A 25,910-nucleotide genomic window follows, 5' to 3' on the forward strand; every position below is an offset into this window, starting at 1 on the left:
TGCTATTTGACCTTGTCCTTAGAACCTTTAGCTATTGCTTTTCGAGAATCTACAGAGATTGCCGGTATCTCTAGGAGAGGTACCATCCATAAAGTTTCGCTCTATGCTGATGATTTACTGCTCTTCATTTCTGATGTTGAGACTTCGTTACCTTCTACGCTTTCTTTACTTTCCTGTTTTAGCCAATTTTCAGGATATAAATTGAATTTACACGAGAGCGAACTTTTCCCTTTGAACAATCTGATACCATTCGATATTAATCTTCCTTTTAAAACTGTAAGAAACCATTTTACCTATTTGGGTGTAACTATTACTAAGAATTATAAACATTTATTTAAAGAGAACTTTTTTGCTTTATTGAATTATGTCAAAAGGATCTTACCAAATTGGTCATCCCTCTCCATATCGCTGATTAGTCACATTAATTCTATTAAAATGAATATTTTACCTAAATTTGTGTATTTATTTCAGGCTTTACCGATTTTTATTCCTAAGTCTTTTTTTGATTCTCTTGACTCAATTATCTCTTCTTACATATGGGAAAACAAACATCCTAGGTTAAATAGAGTTCATTTTCATAAAGCTAAAAATAATGGAGGGTTTGCCTTACCTAACTTTAGGTTATATTACTGGGCAGTCAGTATATGAAATCTTAATTTTTGGTTACATTATATTAATCATGAAGCCTGTCCAGTATGGGTATCTCTGGAAGTTAATTCTGTTAAAAAAATTTCTATTATTTCTTTGCTTGGCTCCTCACTTCCTTTGTCAATAAATAAATTAACTGATAATTTGGTAGTTAAACATGCTTTGAGGATTTGGTTACAATTTAGAAAATACTATGGTTTATTGAATTTTTCTTTGTCTAGTCTCATTTTTGCTAATTTTTTCTTTCAACCTTCTATGACTGATATAGTTTTTAAAGAATGGGATAGATTGGGTATTACTCATTTTCAGGATCTGTTTGTTGGAGGAAATGTCTTAACGTTCGAACAATTGGCAACTAAATATAATTTGCCAAAAACTCACTTTTTTCGATATTTGCAAATTAGGGATTTTCTCCGATCTCAAGTACATACCTTCCCTATAAGTCCTGATAAGAACTTATTAGATGTAATTTTTAATTTGAAGCCTTTCTATGATGCTTCAGTATCTAAGATTTATGGTAGATTATCAGGAATGAATAAGGTCCCTTTAAACAAAATTAAAAACGCTTGGGAACGTGATCTGCAGATTTCAATTTCTGAGGAAACTTGGAATCAAATTTTTAAACTGGTTAATACTTCATCATTATGTGCACGTCACTCCCTCCTTCAATTTAAAGTGGCCCACAGAGTCCACCCGTCCAAAGACAAGCTATCGCGTTTCTATTCAGATATATCTCCTTATTGTGACAAATGCAATAATGGAGAGGCTTCCTTAATCCATGTGTTTTGGTCATGTCCGAGTTTGGAAAAATTCTGGATAGAGGTATTGCAAACTTTTTCCATACTTTTTAAAATAAATTTTAAGCCAAATCCTTTAACTGCATTGTTCGGGATTGTTGGAGAAAAATATATAATTCTGGAGACTTCCGACTTACACATAATGGCCTTCATTTCTCTTATAGCCAGGAGGGCTGTGTTGCTTAAATGGAAGGAAACTATTCCCCCTACTCATGCTCAGTGGTTACAGGATGTTATGTCATATCTAAATTTAGAGAAGATCCATTGCTCTATTTCTGGATCTATTCTGAACTTTCAAATATTATGGGGACCTTTTATTGAATTACTTTCAAAACCACTGATTTGGTGCTAAATGTACAGATATTGGCCAATACAACTATGTCGTTAGGATGTTACTAAACAGCTTTGGTTTCGGTAGTGGGGTTAGATATTTTTTATAATAAAATTATTCCAATTTATCAATATTAATTGTTTTTTATTGTTTATCAATATGAAGCATTGTGATTTCTTGTGTGACTCAATATAATCTATTTTGTAACATTTTTTTCCTTTGTTTCATGCATTTTGTACTTCTTATTTGAAATTAATAAAAATATTGACAAAGAAAGAAATGTCTAATGCTAGAGGGCATACATTTAAGGTGAGATAAATTCAAGGAAGATGTGCGGGGCAATTTTATTTTACACAGAGAGTGGTGCATGCCTGGAATGCACTGCCGAGGTGATGGTGGTGGAGGCAAATACAATAGAGGCATTTAAAAGGCTCTTAGGTAGGCATATGAATGTGCAGAGAATGGAGGGATATGGACATTGTGTAGGTAGAAGGGATTAGTTTAGTTAGGCATTTCATTACTAGTTTAATTAGTTCGGCACAACATCGTGGGCCGAAGGGCCTGTTCCCATGCTGTAACGTTCTATGTTCAAGACAAGGCACTGAATGAACTGAGTCAAGATGGAGTGTGACCCTGCTGGTGATGGCATTCCCATGCACCAGCTACTCTTGTCCTTCCTGACCTTAACATTTATGTATTTGGGAGCTGATACAGCCTTGCTGAGCATCTTCGGCCAACTTTATTAACGGTACATACTGCAGCCATGCTGCGCCAGAAGTGGGTAGAGTAAATAGGCCATTCCGCCCCTTGTGCCTGCTCTGCTGTTCTCTAAGATCATGGCTGACCTTTTACCACAGTGCCGCTCACCAGCACTAAGTTCATATCCATTGATTCACTTAACTAAAGATCAGTAGATCAGGTTGGCTCTACACATTGGGTGCCAAACACATGGAATACCTTATGCTTAATGGTGACAAGCTTCTTTTAGTACCTTTGGAGCTGCACTAATCCAGGCTGGTGGAGACTATTCCATTACACTCCCAGTGTGCATTGAAAAGTGTTAGATTTAGTTCAGTACCGCAGGTAACAATGGTACCCCTTGCCCTGCAGTACTTTTATGAGATGGTGTCGAAACTAATGCCATTTGATTATAAAACCATGGAACGTATTATATCAAAATTATGGGTTCCCTATCCCCAACATCTTATGTATATTACAGCAGAGGCTGTTGCATTAATGACCAGGAATGAGTTAGCTGTTTTTCTACAGGATATTAATGAACTCAGAATGCCCCAAAATGCTCTGCAGCCAATAAGGTACATTTGAAATGTCGTTACTGTAACATAGAAACAGAAACCTGACACTTTTTTGTACCAGGGACACCCCAAACCTATGTGTTGCTCCAAATGATCCTCTCTCAAGATCAGTACAGACAAGGAACCCAAAGAAACATTCTGACGAAGGGTCTTCAAGCTCAAACCTTGACTCTGTTCCTCTCCCCATAGATGCAGTCTGACCTGCTGAGTACTTCCAGCATTTTCTGTTTTTATTCAAGATAACATTAGTTTGTACGTTTCAGCAAAACCCTAAACCATGATGGGATAGTTATCACACCTCATTTATCTTGGATAAACTTGGCGTGGTTGATAGTACCAGTTTGTGAATCACATTAGGTTTTCAGGTTACAAAAAACATTGTAAATCATTTACGAAAAGGTGGAAGGGAAGAACACGCTAAGTGAGAAAGGGATCACAAGTTCACTGGTGTCAGAGAGTGGGTTTTGATGAGCAATGGATGAATTCTTTAATTTATTTTATATTATTAACTATATCAATGTGGTGTGTAGCTTCTAGCTGTAGTTTTCACATGAGGTAAACAAATAACCATGGGAGGGCCCCCATTGGGAACACCATCATTATCAGAATCCAGTCGACTGAATTCAGGCGATTTCAGCAAGGTACAACTCTTAAATACAGTGTGGTATCTATTGTGGTGGCACAGCTGGTAGAGAGCTGGGTTCAGTCTTGACCCCTGCTGCTGCCTGCGTGGAGTTTGCATGCTCTCTACAACTGCGTGGGTTTCTTCTGGGTGCTTCTGCTTCCTACCACATCCCAAAGTTGTGCAAGTTGGTAGGTTAGATGGCACTGTACACTACCCCTGGTGTGTAGGTGAGTGGCAGAACCTGGGGGGAGCTGATGAGAAAGCCGGGAGAATAAAAATAGGATTAACGTAGGGTTAGTGAAATACGTGGCTGCTGATTAGCAGAGACTTGGTGGGCCAAAGGGCCTGTTTCTGTGCTGTACCTCTCTATGAATTCAGTGACTTTACGGTGTGGGTTTTGGTGAATAAGGACGAGAGTGTGCATGGGTGCTAGGAGCAGCCTGACACTGGCACCAACCTGAAAATGCAACATTGGCGCAAGTCAGGTAGCTGACTGGCTATTGATTTTCTATTCTAACCTCTGTTGTACACACTATCAAGCTGAGGGAGGCTTTCAATGCTGAGAATTGGGAAAGCTAGCTAGCTCTTTGGTGAGTATCTAGAAAGTGGTTAAGGTCTATTCCTTCCCAAAGTTTAAAATAGTGCATAAATGGTGGGAAGAAAATAAATAAAATGGAAAATAAATGTTTGCATTAAGTGATAAACAGCTTAATTACTTTAAGTTTGGCAGGACAGGTGATGTGTGATGGCTGTAGCATGTGGGAGCTCCTGGACCAATGTGATCCAAGGCAGACACATCTATAAGTGTTTGAAGTTTGAGGAGCTTTTGATCAGGGTAGCTGAGCTGCAGGTACTAAATCACAGCAGGGAAATTCATCTAGGTGCTTTAAACCCAGAGGCAGTCAAACCCTTAAGGTAGGATCTTTCAATTCAATCAATGATCAGGGACAGGGGAGTGTGACAGGTAAGGGAACGAAGGCAGTAGGAGTTACAGCCTGTGCAATTGGCCGTTGGGTTTGTGGTCTGTTTAGCTTGCTTGGATTAGAGTGGAGCCATAGGTTGGATAAGCTAATGGATCATATCACCATAGTACAGGAAGTCATTCAAGTGAGGGAAACAAAGAATGTAGTGGTAGTAAGGAACAGTGAAGCAGGAAAGACTAACACTGTTTGCTGCAGTCCAGAGGATGTGTTGCCTGCCTGCTACCTTGGTTCAGCTCTGGGAGGGGGAGGAGCAAGTAGTCTTGGTACATACAGGGACCAATGACATAGGCAGGACAAAAAGAAATTCTACGCAGTAAATGTGAGGAGCTAGGCAACAAACTAAACAGGATATTATAGATAATAACCTCTGGATTGTTGCTTGAGAAATATCTGATAGTTATTAGACATGGCTGCAGGGTGAAATGGATTGGGATTCTGAGGGTTACATGACACTTAGGCAGGAGAGGATGCTCGGAAAAGATAGAGCAGCTCCGTTAAATAATGACAAACCAAGCACAGACGAAGAAGCTGTCTAGGTGGAGATAAGAAATAAAGTAGTCATGGTACAAGTTGTAGGAGGCCACAGATAGGTCAGTGTAGAAGTGGGATGGAGAATTAGAGCGGCAGGCAACAGGACGCTCAAGGTCATCCCTGCAGATTGAATGCAGGTGCTCCACAATGTAGTCACCCAATCTGTTTGGTTACTTCAATGTAATTATGAGTACCAAACGCAATGCACTAAATTGGAAGTGCAAATGAATTGCCGTGTCACCTGGAAGGACAGTTTGGGTTCCTGGACGATGGCAAGGGAAGAGGGGAAAGAACAGACATTGCATCTCCTGCAGCTGAATGGGAAAATACTATAAAAGAGAGAATGATAGGTGGGGATGGAAGTGTGGACCAGGCAGTTGCAAACTCCCTTCAAAATACTGAAAGGAGAATAGGAGATGAAGATGAATCTGGTGGTGGAATCTTCTTAAAGTGAGTGAAAATTGTAAAAGATGATCCTTTGAATGTGAAGGCTGGTAGGGTGGAAGATAAGGGCCAGGGGTACTCTATTCTTGCTCTGTCCAAGTGAGGTGCATGCAGAGATGTGGGAAATAGATGAAATATGATCAAGGACTCTGTCGATTATGGTAGAGGGGAAGCCACAGTTCAGGAAGAAGGAAGACATCTCAAAAGGACCCGTGTGGAAAATCTCATCATCTGAGCAAATACAAAGAAGACGAGAGGAACTGGGAGGATGGAATGGAGCCCATACAGGAGGAAGTGTTCAGAGGAAGTATAGCCAAGGCAGTGAGAGTCTTGTAAAGGATGTTTGTGACTAGCCAATTCTGAAATGGATACAGAGAGATCCAGAACGAGAAAGGTAGACTCAGAGATTGACCATGTGAAGGTGAGAGCAGGGTGAAAATTGGCAGCAAAAGTGATGAATTTTTTTGTGTCCTTTGTAAGTGTGGGAGGCAGATCGATGCATTCATCTGTGTACCAGAAAGACAGCTGAGGGAGGGGGCCTGCGACGGACTGAAACAAAGACATTTCCATGTAACCCACAAAGGCAGGTGTAGGTTGGGCCCTCACAGCTTGCTGTCTTTGATCTGGAGAAAGCAAGTGGAGTTAAGGTTATTATTCTGAGTTTGATTAAATGAACTAATAATATGCCCTTTTTTTATTTTAAATGTTCTCACTCAACATCTCATTCAATATCATATTCATCTGTTCTACCTCTGTGGTAAATACCGGAGCAAAATAATGATTTTCTATTTCTGCCATTCCCTGTCCACCCCTGGGGACCTATTCCAATCCCAGTCTCTTTTTAATGGAGTGCCTGTAAAATATTTTACTACTTTGTTCCCTGATAATTTCTATAGTTCTTCATTGCCTTCCAAATGGTTATTTGACTTCTCTCCTCATATTCTCTGTTATCATGCACTGTACTTTTATGTACTGAATATATGCTTGTCCTAAACTCCAATTGTTCCCTTGTCATACGTGGAGTGTTTAATTTGTTCTTTCCTTCTGTCAAAATATATTTTCCAGCACTAGGTTAAAGCGTTTACAAAGCTTTGCAATTATCAGGCATCACTTCTGCCATAGCCCATTATCTTCTGTTGTATCTGGAGCTCTTCAAAATCAACTTTTCTCCAAATAATCTGTCTTTTGTCATACAACGTCCTTCTATATTAGCTTATGCACTTTATATAATGATTACTATTATCTCATATCCACATTGTCCTCTGTACCGGTAGCATAAATTTAGCCAGCAGTTTATCAAATTATTTTCAAAATCCCATTTTTTCCAAAAATTCTGCAGTTGATCATAGTGAACCATCCTTTAGACACTTGATTAGCCTCTCCTTCCAAGTGTTCAATAATTTTCCATGTAATACATTCCAGCATTTGCCACCAGGTAAACTTGAATTAAATGGCCCAAAGCTGCAATGTCTCAGTCACATCTTGAGGATTCAGAATATTTTCCAATATTGAAGGGTATTGGTACGAATGTTATACTTTTGCCAGTGTGCTGGTGTCACTTATTCCCAGCACGATAAGTAAACTTGCATGATGGTGAGTTTGCTTAGTGATCAAAGTGTGACTGCTGATTTGAGGCTTGGAGTTGTTTCATCATTCAAGACCGAAGGGGAATATTGGATTGGTAAAGTTCATATTGCTGATTTGAGTTCAAACACAGCTCGTCATCTAAACCTTTCAACTTATTCTCATAATATCCGAATCCTCTATCTGAGCAGTTCAGTTCAGTTCACCCTGTTTGAAGTGAAATGTCTGTTTTTATTTATTCAACCCTTTGCTGAGTTCAACGTCACTTCTGGGTAACTGCATGCATGTGTCTTTCAGTGCAGCTGGAAGTTAGTTCACTTCAATAACTCTCCAACTATTTCATAGTTTTCTATCTTCAAGCAGCCTCCTTAACACCAGTCACCCTGAAGTGTAAATACGCAATATCCAAGGACTTTCCTATATTCAGAAGCTCCAATACTTTAACAAAAAGTATTTGAAATAGTCTGCCCAGAATGCCACACTGACTTGCCACATTAATTTTGGTTCCTCTTAGTTCTTATTCATGTCCTTCTTCAGGTTAGCCTTTAACATTTCCCCCATGGCACATGACAGATTTAACAAGGATGAATTTCCCAGCACCTCTGCTACCATTTTTCTTAAAGATGGCTGTTAATTTTCTCTCCAATTCTTTGGTATAACTCCATTTTCATTGGTCACATAAAGCTCTCTGCCAGAAAGTAACTAATATTGTTTGATCACAGAATAACAGAATCTAGTCTGTGCCATGTTCCACATTTTTTTCCACTGTAGCCCACCTTATTATCTTCATAAGTACATATTGAATTCCTTCTGAAGACTGACAGACTCTTATCTCACCTTCCTTACAGGCAGTGAGCTTTTGAAACATTCCACACAAAATGCTAATTCCTCTCTTAACAAGATTTCTACACGTACCCCAGGCCCCTGTGTTTCTGTACGCCTTTTTGAGTTTCCATTTAATTAACACTGTCGCTCATTCTTTCTGACAAAATGTGTCACTTCACCACACTTGCTTCCTGCCACCTGTTCATTCTGTACACTGCTTCGCTCTGCTGCTATCCTCCTCACTGTCCGCCACACCTGTGTACTTTATTTTGTCACTTGTGAATTTTGGAACCTTTACTCTGCACATTCATGTCCAAGTCACTCTGGTGGGAAAAAAAATTGGTGATCTAGCACTGAATCCAGGAAACATTACTGCAGTCTGGAAAAAAGAACCATTTACCACGATGCTGCTTTCCACTGTTAAGCTCAGGCTGACACTGATCCTTTTTATTCCACAGAGAATTATGTTGCTAACCAGCTTGTCAAACATCTTCTGAAATCCATTGCAATACCTTCTACCTTTGCCGGCCTTCTCTTACCTCATCAAAATATTTAATGAAGTTGGCCAAAAGAGATTTGACTTAACAAATTTGTCCTGATCCTCCTTTATTAACTCCAACATCTCCATTTACTTCAGAGCCTATTAATGCACCTCCTGAGAACTGTTTCTTAAAGCTTCCATAACAATGAGGTTAAACTGACCAGCCTGTATTATTGGGAATCTCCTACACTCCTTTTGAATAAATGGTACTACATTTTCTCTTTTCCAGCCCTTTGTCACCTTCCTGCATGACCGGATTATTGCAAGTTCACTCATTAACCCATGTTGTGGATTCTTGTCCCAATCAATACAGCACGACGTGGTGCATTACATCACCAGCCAGAAAAGAGAAGGAACAAACTTTCCTACAAAGTTCCAATTTAAAAAAAAGTCTGTCATAGATGCTTTCTATCAGGTCCAAACTGCAAGGTATTTGAGCAGATTGAAAGAACTAGGAATATTTTTGCTAACATTTGATTTCATAATGGTATTGCCCCTCTTGGTAAAGATGGAATCACTGAAGGAGATTGAATTGGACTCAACTGAAAAATAAAAGCACTAAATTTAGGGAGTGTACGATGCACGTCAGATGAATAATTCAAGAGGGAACCAGACTAAATATAGAAATCGTAGAGGTTAAAAAAGAAAATAAGATGTGAGGAGAGAGATTAGAAGAATAGGATGGCTGAAGACGTGAAGTGAACCCAAATGACATCCATAAGTATATACACAGTAAGTGGGTGCATTATGCATAGAAGATTATGCATGGAGGCAGAGGGTTGGCTGAAATCTTAAATATTTTGTATCAACATTAATAAGATTGTCCAGGTTAAATCCTGGGATGAGAGGATTTTCCTATCAAGAAAGGCTAAGCAGATTGGGTCTGTATTCTTTGGATTCAGAAGAATGAAGGGTGACATTATTACAACACACAAGATTCTGAGGGGGGCACGACAGGATAGATGTTGACTTGTCTCGAACAAGGGGACAGAGTTACAAGATTAGGAAGTAATCATTTAAAACAGGATTGCATAGAAATTTCTTTTAACAGAGGGTGGTGAATCTCTGGAATTCTCTGCCCCAGATGTTGTGGGGGTGAGATCACTGGACGTACTCATAGTGGAGATAGATAATGTTTAGAAAGGTCAGGGCTATGGGAGTCTGAAACAGAAGAGGAGCTGAGGCCAGCATATGTCAACCATGATCATATTGAGTGGTGGGGCTGGCTTGAGGAGCCTGGTGGCCTACTCCTACTCCTATTTTCTGGCAGAATTCATGAACAAATTGAAAAACAGTAAGGAAGAGGTACAAGGAAGAGAAAGATCAGTTATGCTTAAACACTTGGGCCACAATATGCTGAGATAAGTGACAACGGAGGTTGCAGCGGGCTTGCCGTAATCTTCCAATCCTCTCTAAGGTGCAGGAGAGATGTCAGAGGGCCGCAAAGTGGCAACACAACACCCTTGCTCAAAATGAGTCTTGAGGACATATGGAGCAACTAAAGGCCAGTTTAACCTCTTTGCTGGGGAACATTTCAGAAACAATAACTGGGGGGAAAATAGACGTTTAAAGAAGTTTGAGTTAATTAAGGAGAGCCTCAGATTTATTTAAGTCAAATTGTGGTGACTTCAGCTGATTGAATCTCTTGATAAGGTTATAGAGAAGTCAGGTGAATGAAATATAGTAGACGCTGTTTGTGCTGATTTTTCGGAAACATTTGAAAGAGTACAACAGGCAAGGTTGAAACCTGTGGAATAAAACAGACAGTGGCACCGTGGAGTAGAAATCAACCCAAGGACAAAGAGCAGAGGATCATGGAATCAAAATCAAAAACAGCAGATGCTGGAAATCTGAAATAAAAACAGAAAATAGTAGACAGGCGTTCAAAGATTCATGAGTTATACAGCACATAAACAGGCCCAGGGCCCAACTCGTCCGCCTCGCCTACCTATGCTAATCCCATGTCCCTCTGTTTCCAAAACAATGAATTTTAAATGTTGTAATAGTTCCTGGCTCTACCACCTCCTCTGGCAGCTCATTGCATATACTCATCACCTTTTGTGTGAAAAATTTGCCCTTCAAATCCCCTCTAAATCCTTCCCCTCTCACCTTAAACCTACGCCATCTAGTTTTGGACTCCCCTACACTCGGAAAAAGATTGATCATCCACCTTATCGATGTCCCTCATGATTTTATAAACATTCATAAGGTCCCCCTCAGCCTCCTTCACTCCAGGGAGGACAGTCCCAGCCTATCTAATCGTGCTTCATAACTAAAGCCCTCCAGTCTAGGAAACATTCCTGTGAATCTTTACTGCATGCACTCAAGCTTAATCCCATACTTTCTATAGTGTAGTGACCAGAAGTACACATAATAATCCAAGTGCTGCCAAACCAATGACGTGTACAATTGTAACACCACGTCCCAACTTCTACACTCAATGCTTCCATCAAAGGCAGCAACTGTACCATACACCATCTTCGCCACCCTGTCCACCTACCTCATTTCTTTCAGGAAACTATGTACTTGTACCTCAACGACTCGCTGTTCAGTAACATTCCCCAGAGCCCTGCCATTCACTGTGTAGTTCCTGACCTGTTTTAACTTCCCAAATGCATCACATTGCACTTGGAGTTAAATTCCATCTGCCAATCCTCCACCCACTTTCCCAGTTGATCTAGATCCTGTTGTAGCCTTAGACAACCTTGGAACAAGTGGTGTTCCCCATGGATCATTGTTGGGACCACCACTTTTTACAACAATGACTTATTGTACGATGTTCCTCCTGATTCCCAAATGGCTAAACAGGGAAGAAAAGGTACACAGTCCTGCACAAAAAGACTGCAGGATCTGCCTGAAGGACAATTTAAAACTCACAAGGAAAAGCAGGCTGATATATCCAGCAATGCAGACATCAAAGTATTCATAACAGAGCTAACAGCCTGGATTTGTGTAATAAGATAATGAGGAAGAAACATAGTGAGGAGAGCATGATCCATGTGGCCAATCAGGAACTGATCCTGCTGCTGATCATGTACCTGCATCAGTGAACAATGGAGATAAAGGAGGAGGCATGAACATTGGTGCTACAGTCAAAGGAGCTGGCCTTGTCAATCATACTGCAGGAAGAAAAATCAACTTGGTTAATAAGGCTACAGTCAGAGGAGTTGACTCAGTCAGTCAAACTCATGAAAACTCATTCTGCCCAGACTTACTGTACACGGCAATTATCAGTCAAATTGGGAACCTGTAAGTGGGATAGTTTAAGCTCTGTGAATAACATAGTGGCTTTTAAAAGTGTTGACAGCATTAAATAGAGGGTGGTAGTTATATGGAACAAGCTGCCAGAGGAAGCTGTTGAGGCATACAATTACAATGTCTAAAAGACATTTGGACAGGTACATGGATAGAAAAGGTTTAGTAGGATCTGGGCCAAAGGCAAGCAAATGGGACTAGCTTGGATAAACATCTTGGTTGGCATGGACATATTGGGCCGAAAAGCCTGCTTCTGTGCTGTATAACTCCATGACTCTAAAGTTATTCAGCTAAAGGATCCAAGTCATCTGTCTTGTTGCAAATCACAAAATCAAACTTCTACAATGGACAGAAGGAAAAAAAAAATACACTGTTCTTACAAATGGATAACTTGGTGTAACAAATACTGAGGAAGATAGTATAAAACTGAAAAGAGGACAGGTTGGCTGGCAGAATCAGCAGGCCAGTAGATAAGATTTTGTACAGCAAAATGGGAAGTGATACATTTGGAATGAAAGAATAGGAAATAATATAGTTGAAAGGCACTGATCTAAAAGATGGGCAGGAGTAGAGAAACCTGGATGTTTTTGTGCACAAATCTGTGGCCATGTTGATAGAACAGTTAAGCATATGGGACCCTCAAGTACAAAAGTACACAGGTCAGTTTGAACTTCCATAGAATACGAGTTCAGCTGCAATGGCATATTGCATCCAATACCAGTCAGCACTTTTCATGAAGGATGTGAAGCTCCTACAGTAGGTGCAGAAAAGATTTTAGGGATAAAAGGTGTCAGCTTCAAGATTAGCCTACAGATATTCTCTTCGGAGCCAAGATTTAGAGATTTGACAAAAGATATCCAAGATTACGATGGGATTAGTAAGGACAGATACAGAGCTGTTCTCATGGACAGGCGGTTAAAGAACCAGAGGGACAGATCAAAGAACAGACTGGGAATGAGAGGATTTTTCTGTGTTTTATTTTTATACAGATGGCTATAATCTGAGACTCGGTACCTGTGAGAGTGGTGAAATGTAGAACAGTTACAGCACACAATGAATCTCTATGATCCACTGAGTGCAAACCTGATCTGTGTAAACACCATCCAGCTCAAACTCCCACATGATCTCCCTACAGACCCACAAATTCCTTCTTTGCAGATACCTATCCAGCTATCTTCTGAACACAATAAACCTGCCTCCACAATTTCTCCTGATAAATACATTCCAGATCCTAACCACTTGCTGGGTAAAAATGTTTTTTCCTTGTTCCAGTTTTGGCTTTGTCACCACTCTCCTTTATTCAGCGTCCTAGTTCTTGACCCCTCCATTGGGAACAGTTCTCCCTACCTCTGTCTACACCCTTCATAATGTTAAACAGAGCAAAGTTGATACAACGTACCTCATTATATCTACATAACTAAAGTCAGTCATCCCTGGAAATCATTTACTAAATTTTTTGTGTGTTCTTGCCAAAGCTTTTGCACTTTTCCTGAAAATAACTGGACCACTCTGTCCAGTTCAGTGGCCAAACCAGTATTTTATGAAACGAAAAATAAAAGAATTTATACAATGCTTTCCACATGCCTCTTAAGACTACCAAAAGTGCAAGAAAAATTGTCCTGGCCCATCGACAAACTCCAGCCTCTGAGGTATGATGGTAACACCAGGGACCCATTTCCAGTCCCTGTATCACACAATGTAAGGCTTAGGGCCAGGAAGGGAGGCGGGGGGCAAAATAAGGTGGTGGGGAGAGAATGAAGCTCGAAACCAGAAGGAGGGGGAGGGAGGGTGGGGTAGTAGCTGAGGGGTGGAAGTGAGGGGGGAAGAGCTGGTGGGGTGGTTGGTGGGGGTGGGGGTGGGGGTGGGGGGTAGGAGGGGTTGGGGGTGGGGGGAGGAGGTGGGTGGATGGGGATAGGGGGAGAGGGGGAAAAGTGGTGAGGGTGCAGGGGAGGGGTGAGGGTGGGAAGGGGTGGATGGCTGGGTTGGGGGAGGGAGGAGGGGGGGGGGAGGGGGGAGGGGGGAGGGGGGGAGGGGGAGGGGGGAGGGGGGAGGGAGGGGGGAGGGGGAGGGGGGGAGGGTGGAGGGGGTGGGAGGGGAGGGGGAGGGGGGGAGGGGGGAAGGGGTGGGGAGGGAGGGAGGGGGGGGGGGGAGGGAGGAAGGGGGGGGGGGGGGGGGGGGGGGGGGGGGGGGGGGGGGGGGGGGGGGGGGGGGGGGGGGGGGGGGGGGGGGGGGGGGGGGGGGGGGGGGGGGGGGGGGGGGGGGGGGGGGGGGGGGGGGGGGGGGGGGGGGGGGGGGGGGGGGGGGGGGGGGGGGGGGGGGGGGGGGGGGGGGGGGGGGGGGGGGGGGGGGGGGGGGGGGGGGGGGGGGGGGGGGGGGGGGGGGGGGGGGGGGGGGGGGGGGGGGGGGGGGGGGGGGGGGGGGGGGGGGGGGGGGGGGGGGGGGGGGGGGGGGGGGGGGGGGGGGGGGGGGGGGGGGGGGGGGGGGGGGGGGGGGGGGGGGGGGGGGGGGGGGGGGGGGGGGGGGGGGGGGGGGGGGGGGGGGGGGGGGGGGGGGGGGGGGGGGGGGGGGGGGGGGGGGGGGGGGGGGGGGGGGGGGGGGGGGGGGGGGGGGGGGGGGGGGGGGGGGGGGGGGGGGGGGGGGGGGGGGGGGGGGGGGGGGGGGGGGGGGGGGGGGGGGGGGGGGGGGGGGGGGGGGGGGGGGGGGGGGGGGGGGGGGGGGGGGGGGGGGGGGGGGGGGGGGGGGGGGGGGGGGGGGGGGGGGGGGGGGGGGGGGGGGGGGGGGGGGGGGGTGGGGGGGGGGGGGGGGGGGGGGGGGGGGGGGGGGGGGGGGGGGGGGGGGGGGGGGGGGGGGGGGGGGGGGGGGGGGGGGGGGGGGGGGGGGGGGGGGGGGGGGGGGGGGGGGGGGGGGGGGGGGGGGGGGGGGGGGGGGGGGGGGGGGGGGGGGGGGGGGGGGGGGGGGGGGGTGGGGGGGGGGGGGGGGGGGGGGGGGGGGGGGGGGGGGGGGGGGGGGGGGGGGGGGGGGGGGGGGGGGGGGGGGGGGGGGGGGGGGGGGGGGGGGGGGGGGGGGGGGGGGGGGGGGGGGGGGGGGGGGGGGGGGGGGGGGGGGGGGGGGGGGGGGGGGGGGGGGGGGGGGGGGGGGGGGGGGGGGGGGGGGGGGGGGGGGGGGGGGGGGGGGGGGGGGGGGGGGGGGGGGGGGGGGGGGGGGGGGGGGGGGGGGGGGGGGGGGGGGGGGGGGGGGGGGGGGGGGGGGGGGGGGGGGGGGGGGGGGGGGGGGGGGGGGGGGGGGGGGGGGGGGGGGGGGGGGGGGGGGGGGGGGGGGGGGGGGGGGGGGGGGGGGGGGGGGGGGGGGGGGGGGGGGGGGGGGGGGGGGGGGGGGGGGGGGGGGGGGGGGGGGGGGGGGGGGGGGGGGGGGGGGGGGGGGGGGGGGGGGGGGGGGGGGGGGGGGGGGGGGGGGGGGGGGGGGGGGGGGGGGGGGGGGGGGGGGGGGGGGGGGGGGGGGGGGGGGGGGGGGGGGGGGGGGGGGGGGGGGGGGGGGGGGGGGGGGGGGGGGGGGGGGGGGGGGGGGGGGGGGGGGGGGGGGGGGGGGGGGGGGGGGGGGGGGGGGGGGGGGGGGGGGGGGGGGGGGGGGGGGGGGGGGGGGGGGGGGGGGGGGGGGGGGGGGGGGGGGGGGGGGGGGGGGGGGGGGGGGGTGGGGGGGGGGGGGGGGGGGGGGGGGGGGGGGGGGGGGGGGGGGGGGGGGGGGGGGGGGGGGGGGGGGGGGGGGGGGGGGGGGGGGGGGGGGGGGGGGGGGGGGGGGGGGGGGGGGGGGGGGGGGGGGGGGGGGGGGGGGGGGGGGGGGGGGGGGGGGGGGGGGGGGGGGGGGGGGGGGGGGGGGGGGGGGGGGGGGGGGGGGGGGGGGGGGGGGGGGGGGGGGGTGGGGGGGGGGGGGGGGGGGGGGGGGGGGGGGGGGGGGGGGGGGGGGGGGGGGGGGGGGGGGGGGGGGGGGGGGGGGGGGGGGGGGGGGGGGGGGGGGGGGGGGGGGGGGGGGGGGGGGGGGGGGGGGGGGGGGGGGGGGGGGGGGGGGGGGGGGGGGGGGGGGGGGGGGGGGGGGGGGGGGGGGGGGGGGGGGGGGGGGGGGGGGGGGGGGGGGGGGGGGGGGGGGGGGGGGGGGGGGGGGGGGGGGGGGGGGGGGGGGGGGGGGGGGGGGGGGGGGGGGGGGGGGGGGGGGGGGGGGGGGGGGGGGGGGGGGGGGGGGGGGGGGGGGGGGGGGGGGGGGGGGGGGGGGGGGGGGGGGGGTGGGGGGGGGGGGGGGGGGGGGGGGGGGGGGGGGGGGGGGGGGGGGGGGGGGGGGGGGGGGGGGGGGGGGGGGGGGGGGGGGGGGGGGGGGGGGGGGGGGGGGGGGGGGGGGGGGGGGGGGGGGGGGGGGTGGGGGGGGGGGGGGGGGGGGGGGGGGGGGGGGGGGGGGGGGGGGGGGGGGGGGGGGGGGGGGGGGGGGGGGGGGGGGGGGGGGGGGGGGGGGGGGGGGGGGGGGGGGGGGGGGGGGGGGGGGGGGGGGGGGGGGGGGGGGGGGGGGGGGGGGGGGGGGGGGGGGGGGGGGGGGGGGGGGGGGGGGGGGGGGGGGGGGGGGGGGGGGGGGGGGGGGGGGGGGGGGGGGGGGGGGGGGGGGGGGGGGGGGGGGGGGGGGGGGGGGGGGGGGGGGGGTGGGGGGGGGGGGGGGGGGGGGGGGGGGGGGGGGGGGGGGGGGGGGGGGGGGGGGGGGGGGGGGGGGGGGGGGGGGGGGGGGGGGGGGGGGGGGGGGGGGGGGGGGGGGGGGGGGGGGGGGGGGGGGGGGGGGGGGGGGGGGGGGGGGGGGGGGGGGGGGGGGGGGGGGGGGGGGGGGGGGGGGGGGGGGGGGGGGGGGGGGGGGGGGGGGGGGGGGGGGGGGGGGGGGGGGGGGGGGGGGGGGGGGGGGGGGGGGGGGGGGTGGGGGGGGGGGGGGGGGGGGGGGGGGGGGGGGGGGGGGGGGGGGGGGGGGGGGGGGGGGGGGGGGGGGGGGGGGGGGGGGGGGGGGGGGGGGGGGGGGGGGGGGGGGGGGTGGGGGGGGGGGGGGGGGGGGGGGGGGGGGGGGGGGGGGGGGGGGGGGGGGGGGGGGGGGGGGGGGGGGGGGGGGGGGGGGGGGGGGGGGGGGGGGGGGGTGGGGGGGGGGGGGGGGGGGGGGGGGGGGGGGGGGGGGGGGGGGGGGGGGGGGGGGGGGGGGGGGGGGGGGGGGGGGGGGGGGGGGGGGGGGGGGGGGGGGGGGGGGGGGGGGGGGGGGGGGGGGGGGGGGGGGGGGGGGGGGGGGGGGGGGGGGGGGGGGGGGGGGGGGGGGGGGGGGGGGGGGGGGGGGGGGGGGGGGGGGGGGGGGGGGGGGGGGGGGGGGGGGGGGGGGGGGGGGGGGGGGGGGGGGGGGGGGGGGGGGGGGGGGGGGGGGGGGGGGGGGGGGGGGGGGGGGGGGGGGGGGGGGGGGGGGGGGGGGGGGGGGGGGGGGGGGGGGGGGGGGGGGGGGGGGGGGGGGGGGGGGGGGGGGGGGGGGGGGGGGGGGGGGGGGGGGGGGGGGGGGGGGTGGGGGGGGGGGGGGGGGGGGGGGGGGGGGGGGGGGGGGGGGGGGGGGGGGGGGGGGGGGGGGGGGGGGGGGGGGGGGGGGGGGGGGGGGGGGGGGGGGGGGGGGGGGGGGGGGGGGGGGGGGGGGGGGGGGGGGGGGGGGGGGGGGGGGGGGGGGGGGGGGGGGGGGGGGGGGGGGGGGGGGGGGGGGGGGGGGGGGGGGGGGGGGGGGGGGGGGGGGGGGGGGGGGGGGGGGGGGGGGGGGGGGGGGGGGGGGGGGGGGGGGGTGGGGGGGGGGGGGGGGGGGGGGGGGGGGGGGGGGGGGGGGGGGGGGGGGGGGGGGGGGGGGGGGGGGGGGGGGGGGGGGGGGGGGGGGGGGGGGGGGAAGGGGGGAGGGGGGAAGGGGGGAGGGGGTGGGAGGGGGGAAGGGGGGAGGGGGTGGGAGGGGGGGGAGGGGGTGGCAGGGGGGGGAGGGAGGGGAGGGGGGGGAGGGAGGGGGGGAGGGGGGAAGGGAGGGAGGGGGGGAGGGGGGAAGGGGAGGGAGGGGGGGGAGGGGGTGGGAGGGGGGAGGGGGGGGAGGGGGTGGGAGGGGGGGGAGGGGGGAGGGGGGAGGGGGGGGAGGGGGGAGGGGGGGGGAGGGGGGGAGGGAGCGGGGAGGGAGGGGGGAGGGGGAGAAGGGAGGGGGGGAGGGGGGAGGGGGGAGGGGGGGAGGGGGGGAGGGGGAGGGAGGGAGGAGAGTTAGGCGGTGGTGGGGGTGCTCAATTCGGATTCGGAGCCTCACCTCTAAGCACCGCCCTGGCCGCGCTCTCCTGCCGCTCCGAGCGGAACGACTGGAAGCCGAAGACGTGAACGAGGGCCGAGCGGAGCCGGTCCGGACCCGCCGCGCCCGCCCGGGACCCCATCACCGACCGATCACCACAGCTCCCGCCGCGCACCGCTGACGTCGCACGCCTGCCCCGGCACGGCGCATCCGCGCACCTGGGTGTCTGACGTCACACGGAGTGCGCCGAGAAATGGCGGGCCAGCGCAATGTTCTCTCGACGCTGAGGGCTTACGCGGGGGATTCGGACTCGGACAGTGACACGGAGACCGGTGAGGCTCGGCCTGCGGGAGAACGTGGCACTCGGGTGCTGGGGGACATGGGTTCGCAAAATAAGAAGTTTTCATCGTGGTGCTCATTGGGCCTACAAATGCTCTGCGGATATTACCAGGCCTCATTATACAGTTCGTCTCCGCACAGCATGGGGTACAGTACCGGTGGGGACGGTTCTGTCGCTGTATAACACCGGGGTACGGTACCGGTGGGGACGGTTCTGTCGCTGTATAACACCGGGGTACGGTACCGGTGGGGACGGGTCTGTCGCTGTATAACACTGGGGTACAGTACCGGTGGGGACGGGTCTGTCGCTGTATAACACTGGGGTACAGTACCGGTGGGGACGGGTCTGTCGCTGTATAACACCGGGGTACAGTACCGGTGGGGACGGGTCTGTCGCTGTATAACACTGGGGTACAGTACCGGTGGGGACGGGTCTGTCGCTGTATAACACCGGGGTACAGTACCGGTGGGGACGGGTCTGTCGCTGTATAACACTGGGGTACAGTACCGGTGGGGACGGGTCTGTCGCTGTATAACACTGGGGTACAGTACTAGTGGGGACGGGTCTGTCGCTGTATAACACTGGGGTACAGTACCGGTGGGGACGGGTCTGTCGCTGTCTAACACTGGGGTACAGTACTAGTGGGGACGGGTCTGTCGCTGTATAACACTGGGGTACAGTACCGGTGGGGACGGGTCTGTCGCTGTATAACACCGGGGTACGGTACCGGTGGGGACGGGTCTGTCACTGTATAACATAGGGGTACGGTACCGGTGGGGACGGGTCTGTCGCTGTATAACACCGGGGTACGGTACCGGTGGGGACGGGTCTGTCACTGTATAACATAGGGGTACAGTACCGGTGGGGACGGGTCTGTCACTGTATAACATAGGGGTACGGTACCGGTGGGGACGGGTCTGTCGCTGTATAACATAGGGGTACGGTACCGGTGGGGACGGGTCTGTCGCTGTAGAACACAGGGGTACGGTACCGGTGGGGACTGGTCTGTCACTGTATAACACAGGGGTACGGTACCAGTGGGGACGGGTCTGTCGCTGCATAACACAGGGGTACGGTACCGGTGGGGACGGTTCTGTCGCTGTATAACACTGGGGTACGGTACCGGTGGGGACTGGTCTGTCGCTGTATAACACCGGGGTACGGTACCGGTGGGGATGGGTCTGTCACTGTATAACACAGGGGTACGGTACCAGTGGGGATGGGTCTGTCACTGTGTAACACTGGAGGCTGACCGCCACATCAATTTTGTGGCTTCGGTGTTCGCTGACAAGACATGCACAGATGAGGCAGGACTTGCCTGATCATGCTGGTACGTGGGTAGTTTGTATGCTCCTTACACGGGATTGAGGTTTCCAATTGCTTCTCAAACTCTTCTTCTCCATTTTACGTAGCAGTGGGTTTGAGATTCCTTGGAGTCAGTGTGGCTGTTGCATTTCTTCAAGGAGCTTTTGAGCATATCCTTGAATCTTATTCCCCCCATCCAGCTGCTAATCTCTTCCCATGACAAAACTCAGAATAGTGTCTCTTTTTGGGAGTCCTGTGTTGAACATGCTAACAACATGTTTTGCTGGTCATAAATGACTGAGAGTAACAAGAGCCTCAGTGCTCTGGGTGTTCACCTATAATTAGATAGAAACATTTGTTTGGTTATCCTTCCAGTGAATTTGAAGGACTTTGCAGAGATGGTGTTAGTGATGTTTTTCCAGTGCCTGTTATAGATAGTCCAGATCAGAATCAGGTTTATTCTCACTAACGTGTCATGAAATTTGTTGTTTTGTGGCAGCAGTACAGTGCAAGACATAAAAATTACTATAAGTTTAAAAAATAAATTAATAGTGCAAAAGAGGAATAACGAGGTAGTGTTCAAGGGTTCATGGACTGTTCAGAAATCAGATGGTAGAGGGGAAGAAGCTGTTCCTAAAACATTGGATGTGGATCTTCAGATTCCTGTATCTCTTTTCTGATTGTAGTTATGAGAAGAGAGCATGTCCCAGATGGTTAGGGTCCTTAATGATGGATGCCACCTTCTTGAGGCACTGCCTTTTGAAGATGTCCTCAATTGTGATGCCCTTAATAGAGCTAGCTGAGTCTACAACCCTCTGCAGCCTGTTTCGATTCTGCATATTGGAGCCTTCATACCAGGCAGTGATACAATGCTCTCCACCGTACATCTGTAGAAATCTGGGAAAGGTCTCAGAAGTGTATAAGGAGCATCACTGCCCAGTAGACCATGAGTTTTGTGCCAGGTCTGAGGTCTTGATATTCAAATACCACTTTCCATAATCAAGCAAAGACTTTGCTATGGTATTCAAGGCAATGGTGAATTTCATCATCAACTTCTGCCTTTGTTGAAAGGTTGCTCCCAAGATATGGAAAGTGATGCAAGTTTTCCAAGATCTTGCTGTAAACCAGGGCAGTGTAGTGCAGAGGGGTAGGTTGGTAGAAGTACCCTGTCTTGCAGATGTTCAGTGTAAGGTCTGTCTTCTGTTATGCTTCATTGAATAAGTCAATAAGGTCTTGAAGCACATCTTCCAACCGTACACGATCTTAAGTGCCATCTGCATAGTGCAGTTCAACTCCTGAGGTTTGGGTGACAGTTCCGAGTTACTGTCCCCAGAAGTTGAACAGTTTCCTTCTGACTCTGAAGATTAACTCCACTCCCCCAGGACTAGGTAACATTAGAAATACTATTGTTGGCTGTAGGACTGACTATATAACCTTAGAAACAGTGTCATTGGGTATTAGACTGACTTTATAATACTGGGAATAGAATTGTTTCATACAATTCTGATGGTATCACATTACAAAAATAACAGGAATTGTTATTGTTAGATACAGGTTTAACTCTATGGTATTAGAAGGCTTTGGGTGCATGTCTGACTATAAAACTAGTAACAGTATTGTTGTATACAAGTTATGGTTCTAGGAACAGGAACTTTTTATACAGGTCTGACTACAGCACTGGGGAATAGTATTGTATGGTAGCGATACGACTGTAGAACACTGCGAGCAGTTGGGTACAGGTCTAACTGTTTAGAATGGTATTGGTGGATCCATGCGTGAATATGGAATCATGGAAACATACTGCACAGAAATTGGCCCTTTTAGCCCACCTTGACCATGATGCCCATGTACACTAATCCCATTTGCCCATATTAGGACTGTCTCCCCTTCTTATCCAAGTACCTATCCAAATGCCTTTTAAATGTGGTAATTGTATCTGCTGCCTCTGGCAGCTCATTCCAGACATTCACCACCTTTTATGTGAGAAACCTTTGCCTCGTATCTCCTTTGAATTTCTCCCCTCTTACCTTAAACCTGTGCCCTCTTGTTCTAGACCCCCCCCCCCCCCCCCCCCCCACTCTGGGAAAAAGATTCTAACTATCCATCCTATATCTTCATAATTTTATAAACCTCCATATGGTCACCTCTCAGCCTGCTACATGCCAATGAGAATAAACCCAGCCTATCCAATCTCTCCTTATAACTACAGTGCTTCATTTCAGGCAAGGTCCTGGTGAATTTATTCTGCACACTCTCTATTGGTACCACATCCTGCTTATAGCTGGTGACCAGAACTGTACACAATACTCAAAATGCAGATTAACCAACATTTTAAATATAGAGGCATAGAGATATACAGCATAGAACCAGGCCCTTCAGCCCTCACCATCCCAACCAAGAAGCCTACCTGAGCTAGTCCCATTTACCTGCATAGATCCATATCCCTCTAAATCGTTTCTGTCCATGAACCAGTCCAACTAAACATTGTAATTGTTACTGTCTCTATCACTTCCTCTGGCAGCTTGGTCCATATATACCCACCACTCTCTATGTCAAAAAACTTGCTCCTCGGGTCCCCTTTATATCTTTCCCCTTGCGCCTTAAACCTATGCCCTCTTGTTTTAGACTCCCTCTGCCCTGGGAAAAAGACTGTGACCATTGACTTTATCTATGCTGCTCGTAATTTTATAAACCTTTGTAAGGTCACCGTCAGCCACCTTTGCTCCAGGGTAAACAGTCCCAGTCTGTCCAGCCTCTCCTTATAACTCAAGCCCTCCTATCCTGCCAACATCCTCGTGAATATTTTCTGCACCCTACACTATGGCAACTAGAACGATACACAGTACTCCAAGTGCAATCTCACCAATATCTTGTACAACTGTATCATGACGTTGCAACTTTTGTACTCCATACCCTGACTGATGGAAGGCAAGAGTGCCATACACAACCTTCACCACCCTATCTGACTGTGTTGCCACTTTCAGGGAACAATGTACTCGCACCCCTAGATCTCTCTGTTCTACAACACTCTCCACAGCCCTGTGTCTGTATTGCTGTGGTTTAATTTCCCAAAATGCATCACTTCACACTTGTCTAAGTTAAATTCCATCTGTCATTCCTTTGCCCACTTTCCCAGTTGATCCTGATCCTGTTGCCACCTTAGACAACTTGAAGTGGCCGTCAGGGAGCGCTTTGGCTGAAGTGGCCGTCAGGGAGCGCTTTGGCTGAAGTGGCCGTCAGGGAGCGCTTTGGCTGAAGTGGCCGTCAGGGAGCGCTTTGGCTCTAGTGACTGTAATTTTATTAGCTTTAAGGTGGTGATGGAGAAGGACAGGACAGGTCCACAGGTTAGGGTCCTAAACTGGAGTAGAGCTAATTTTGGGGGAATTAGGCAGGATCTAGCAGAGGTTGATTGGGTGAACCTGTTTGAAGGGAAAGGAACGAATGGCAAGTGGGAGGCTTTTAAGGGTGTGATATCACTCCCTCCCATCACAAAGCCAATTTTGGAACCAATTTGCCTTAAATTTCTGGACCAGCCTACCATACAGGACCTTGTCAAAAGCCTTACTAAAATTCACGTAAACCACATCTACCTTCATCTATTTTCTTAACTATCTCCTTAAAAAAAAACTCAATCAGATTTGAGAGTCATAATCTCCCCTACACAAAACCATGCTGACTCCTCCTAATCACTCCGAGTGAACATAAATCCTGTCCCTCAGAATATTCTCCAACTATTTCCCAATTAAGGTAAGGCTGCAGTTTCCACGTTTACCCCTACTGCCTTTTTAAACAAGGGAATATTAGTTATCTTCCAGTCTTACTTCACCTGTGGCTAATAAAGATGCAAAAAATAACTGTCAGAGCCGCAGTGAGCTACTCCTTTGCTTACTTTAGCATCCTGGGATAGATCCTGTTGGAGTCTAGCATTTATCTGCCCTAATGTGCTCCAATATTTCTGGTACTTCCTCCTTTCTGATACATATGTGCTCCAGCATATCAGCATACCCCTTCTTTAACATATAATATTAGGAATGTTATCATTGAGTATAGGTCTAAACTTATTGCACTAAGAACAGTGCTGGGTAAAGATTTGACAGCATTACACTGAGAACAGTATTGGTATGGCAGGTCTGACTTTAAGACTGGGAATCATATATTATTGCATATAGATCTGATGATGAATCTAGGATTAGGATCATTGGGTACATTACACTGGGACTGTTGTTTGGTATGAGTCTGAAAATGTAACCTTGGGAATTATACTGTTTCATACACGTCTGGTTAAATAACACTGGGAGCAAGACTGTTGGATACGGGTGTGACTTTATATTACAAAAAGATCAAATCTTTTACAGTTCTCAATGTACACCACTGCAAAAGGTGTCATTAGTACAGGTCTGGTTGTATACCTGTTCGATTTTTGTATTGTTAGATTAAGATTTGTATAGCACAGGGAATTGCATTGATGGATAGAGGTATGACTGCAAACACTGGGAACAGTTGAGTACAGGCCTTGCTGTGTAACACTGAATAGTTATGTATGAATGCATAATACTGGCAATCGTATTTTTGGATAAAGGTCTGACTGCATAACATTATCAATAGTATCATTGAGTACCAATCTGTCAGGATAACACAAAGAATAGTCTCTGATGCAGATTTGAATGTAAAATGCCAAGGACAGTATCATTGTTGTGCAATCAGATCGCTATCCATTAAGAACACAGACACAGGCCCATTGGCCCTCCCCATCCCTACCAGCCATCAACTATACAAATCCCATTTTCCAGCACCTGGCCCAAACCTTTCAATGCCATTGTATTTCAAGTGCTCATTTGAATACATCTTAAGTGTTATGAGAGTACGTGCCTCTACCACTCCTCCAGTTTCCATCCATTCCCTGGGTAAAGATAAATTAAGTTATAAGTAATATTACTGTATTGCTTATAACCTATGCCCTCTGGTCATGGGGAAAAGTTCCTCACCATCTACTCTGTTTATGCTACTCGTAATTTTGTATACCTCAGTCAGGTTCCCCTTCAGCCTTCTCCATTCCAATGAAAACAAACCCAACCTATCAACCTCTCCTCATAACTGGCATGCTCCAGCCCTGGCAACATCCTGGTGAATCTCCCTGACGCCCTCTCCAGTGCAATTGCATCTGTCCCATAGCACGCAGTACACTACCTGTGGCCTAACGAATGTTCTGTAGTTGTTCTATGTTCTAAGGAAGTTATAGTACAGTACAGCACTACACAGACCATTCGGCCCACGGTGTTTTGCTGATCTTGATGCCAATTTATACTAAATGTCCTCCTCCTGTGTATCATCCATAGCCCTCCATTCCTTTCATATTCATGTGTCTATCTAAAAAGCCTCTTAAACTCCACCAAACTGCCTGCTTCCACTACTACCCCGGTAACCCATTCCAGGCATCTACCACTCTCTGTGTTTAAAAAAAAACTTGCCCCTCGTGTTGCCTTTAAACTCCCTTCTTACCACCCCCCCGCCCCAACCTTAAAAGCATGTCCTCTGGTGTTTAACATTTCTACCCTGGGGAAAAGATTCTGACTGTCTACCCTATCTATGCCTCTCATGGGTATCCCCTCACCCAAGTTTGTTCAACCTCTGCTTATAGCTCATACCCTCCAATCCAGACAGCATCCTGGTGAACCTCTGCTTCACCCTTTCCACAGTCTCCACGTCCTTCCTGTAATTGGGTGACCAGAACTGCACACAATACTCCGTGTGTTCTGACTAAAGTTTTATATAGCTGCAGCATGACTTCCTTACTCTTATACTCAGTACCCCTACCAATGAAGGCAAGCGTGCCATATACCTTCTTTACCACCTTATCCACTTGCATAGCCACTTTCTATGGACCTGGACCCCAAGATCCCACTGTACCTCAATGCTATTTATGGGCCTACCATTAACTGTATACTTTCTACTTTCATTTGACCTCCCAAAGTGCAAAACCCCACACTTGCCTGGATTAAACTCCATCTGCCACTTCTCTGCCCATATCTGTAACTGATCTATATCCCGCTGTATTCTTTGATAGTCCTTTACACTGTCCACAACTCCA

General features: G+C 51.8%; 2 protein-coding genes across 8 annotated transcripts in view; one reads left to right on the forward strand and one right to left on the reverse strand.

Moving 5' to 3' along the window:
* Window positions 1–18,433, reverse strand: part of recql5 (RecQ helicase-like 5) — an 88,596-nt gene extending 70,163 nt beyond the window's left edge. For all 6 annotated transcript variants that reach the window (XR_007957726.1, XM_052032729.1, XM_052032730.1 and 3 more), the window contains exon 1: window positions 18,199–18,433. Coding sequence is in view for 5 of the 6 variants with exons in the window: in XM_052032729.1 (XP_051888689.1) it covers window positions 18,199–18,319 (121 nt within the window). In the remaining variant the exon portion in view is untranslated. The remainder of the gene's footprint in view (window positions 1–18,198) is intronic.
* The window catches only part of sap30bp (SAP30 binding protein), a 63,616-nt gene continuing 56,095 nt past the window's right edge, over window positions 18,390–25,910 (forward strand). Inside the window, exon 1 of one of the 2 annotated variants that reach the window (XM_052032737.1) lies at window positions 18,390–18,509. In XM_052032737.1, the coding sequence (XP_051888697.1) occupies window positions 18,431–18,509 (79 nt within the window). In that variant the 5' untranslated portion in view covers window positions 18,390–18,430. The remainder of the gene's footprint in view (window positions 18,510–25,910) is intronic. The other variant, XM_052032736.1, reaches the window with a different exon arrangement.

This window comes from Pristis pectinata, chromosome 18 (genome assembly GCF_009764475.1).
Source record: "Pristis pectinata isolate sPriPec2 chromosome 18, sPriPec2.1.pri, whole genome shotgun sequence".
Lineage (NCBI taxonomy): Eukaryota > Metazoa > Chordata > Chondrichthyes > Rhinopristiformes > Pristidae > Pristis > Pristis pectinata.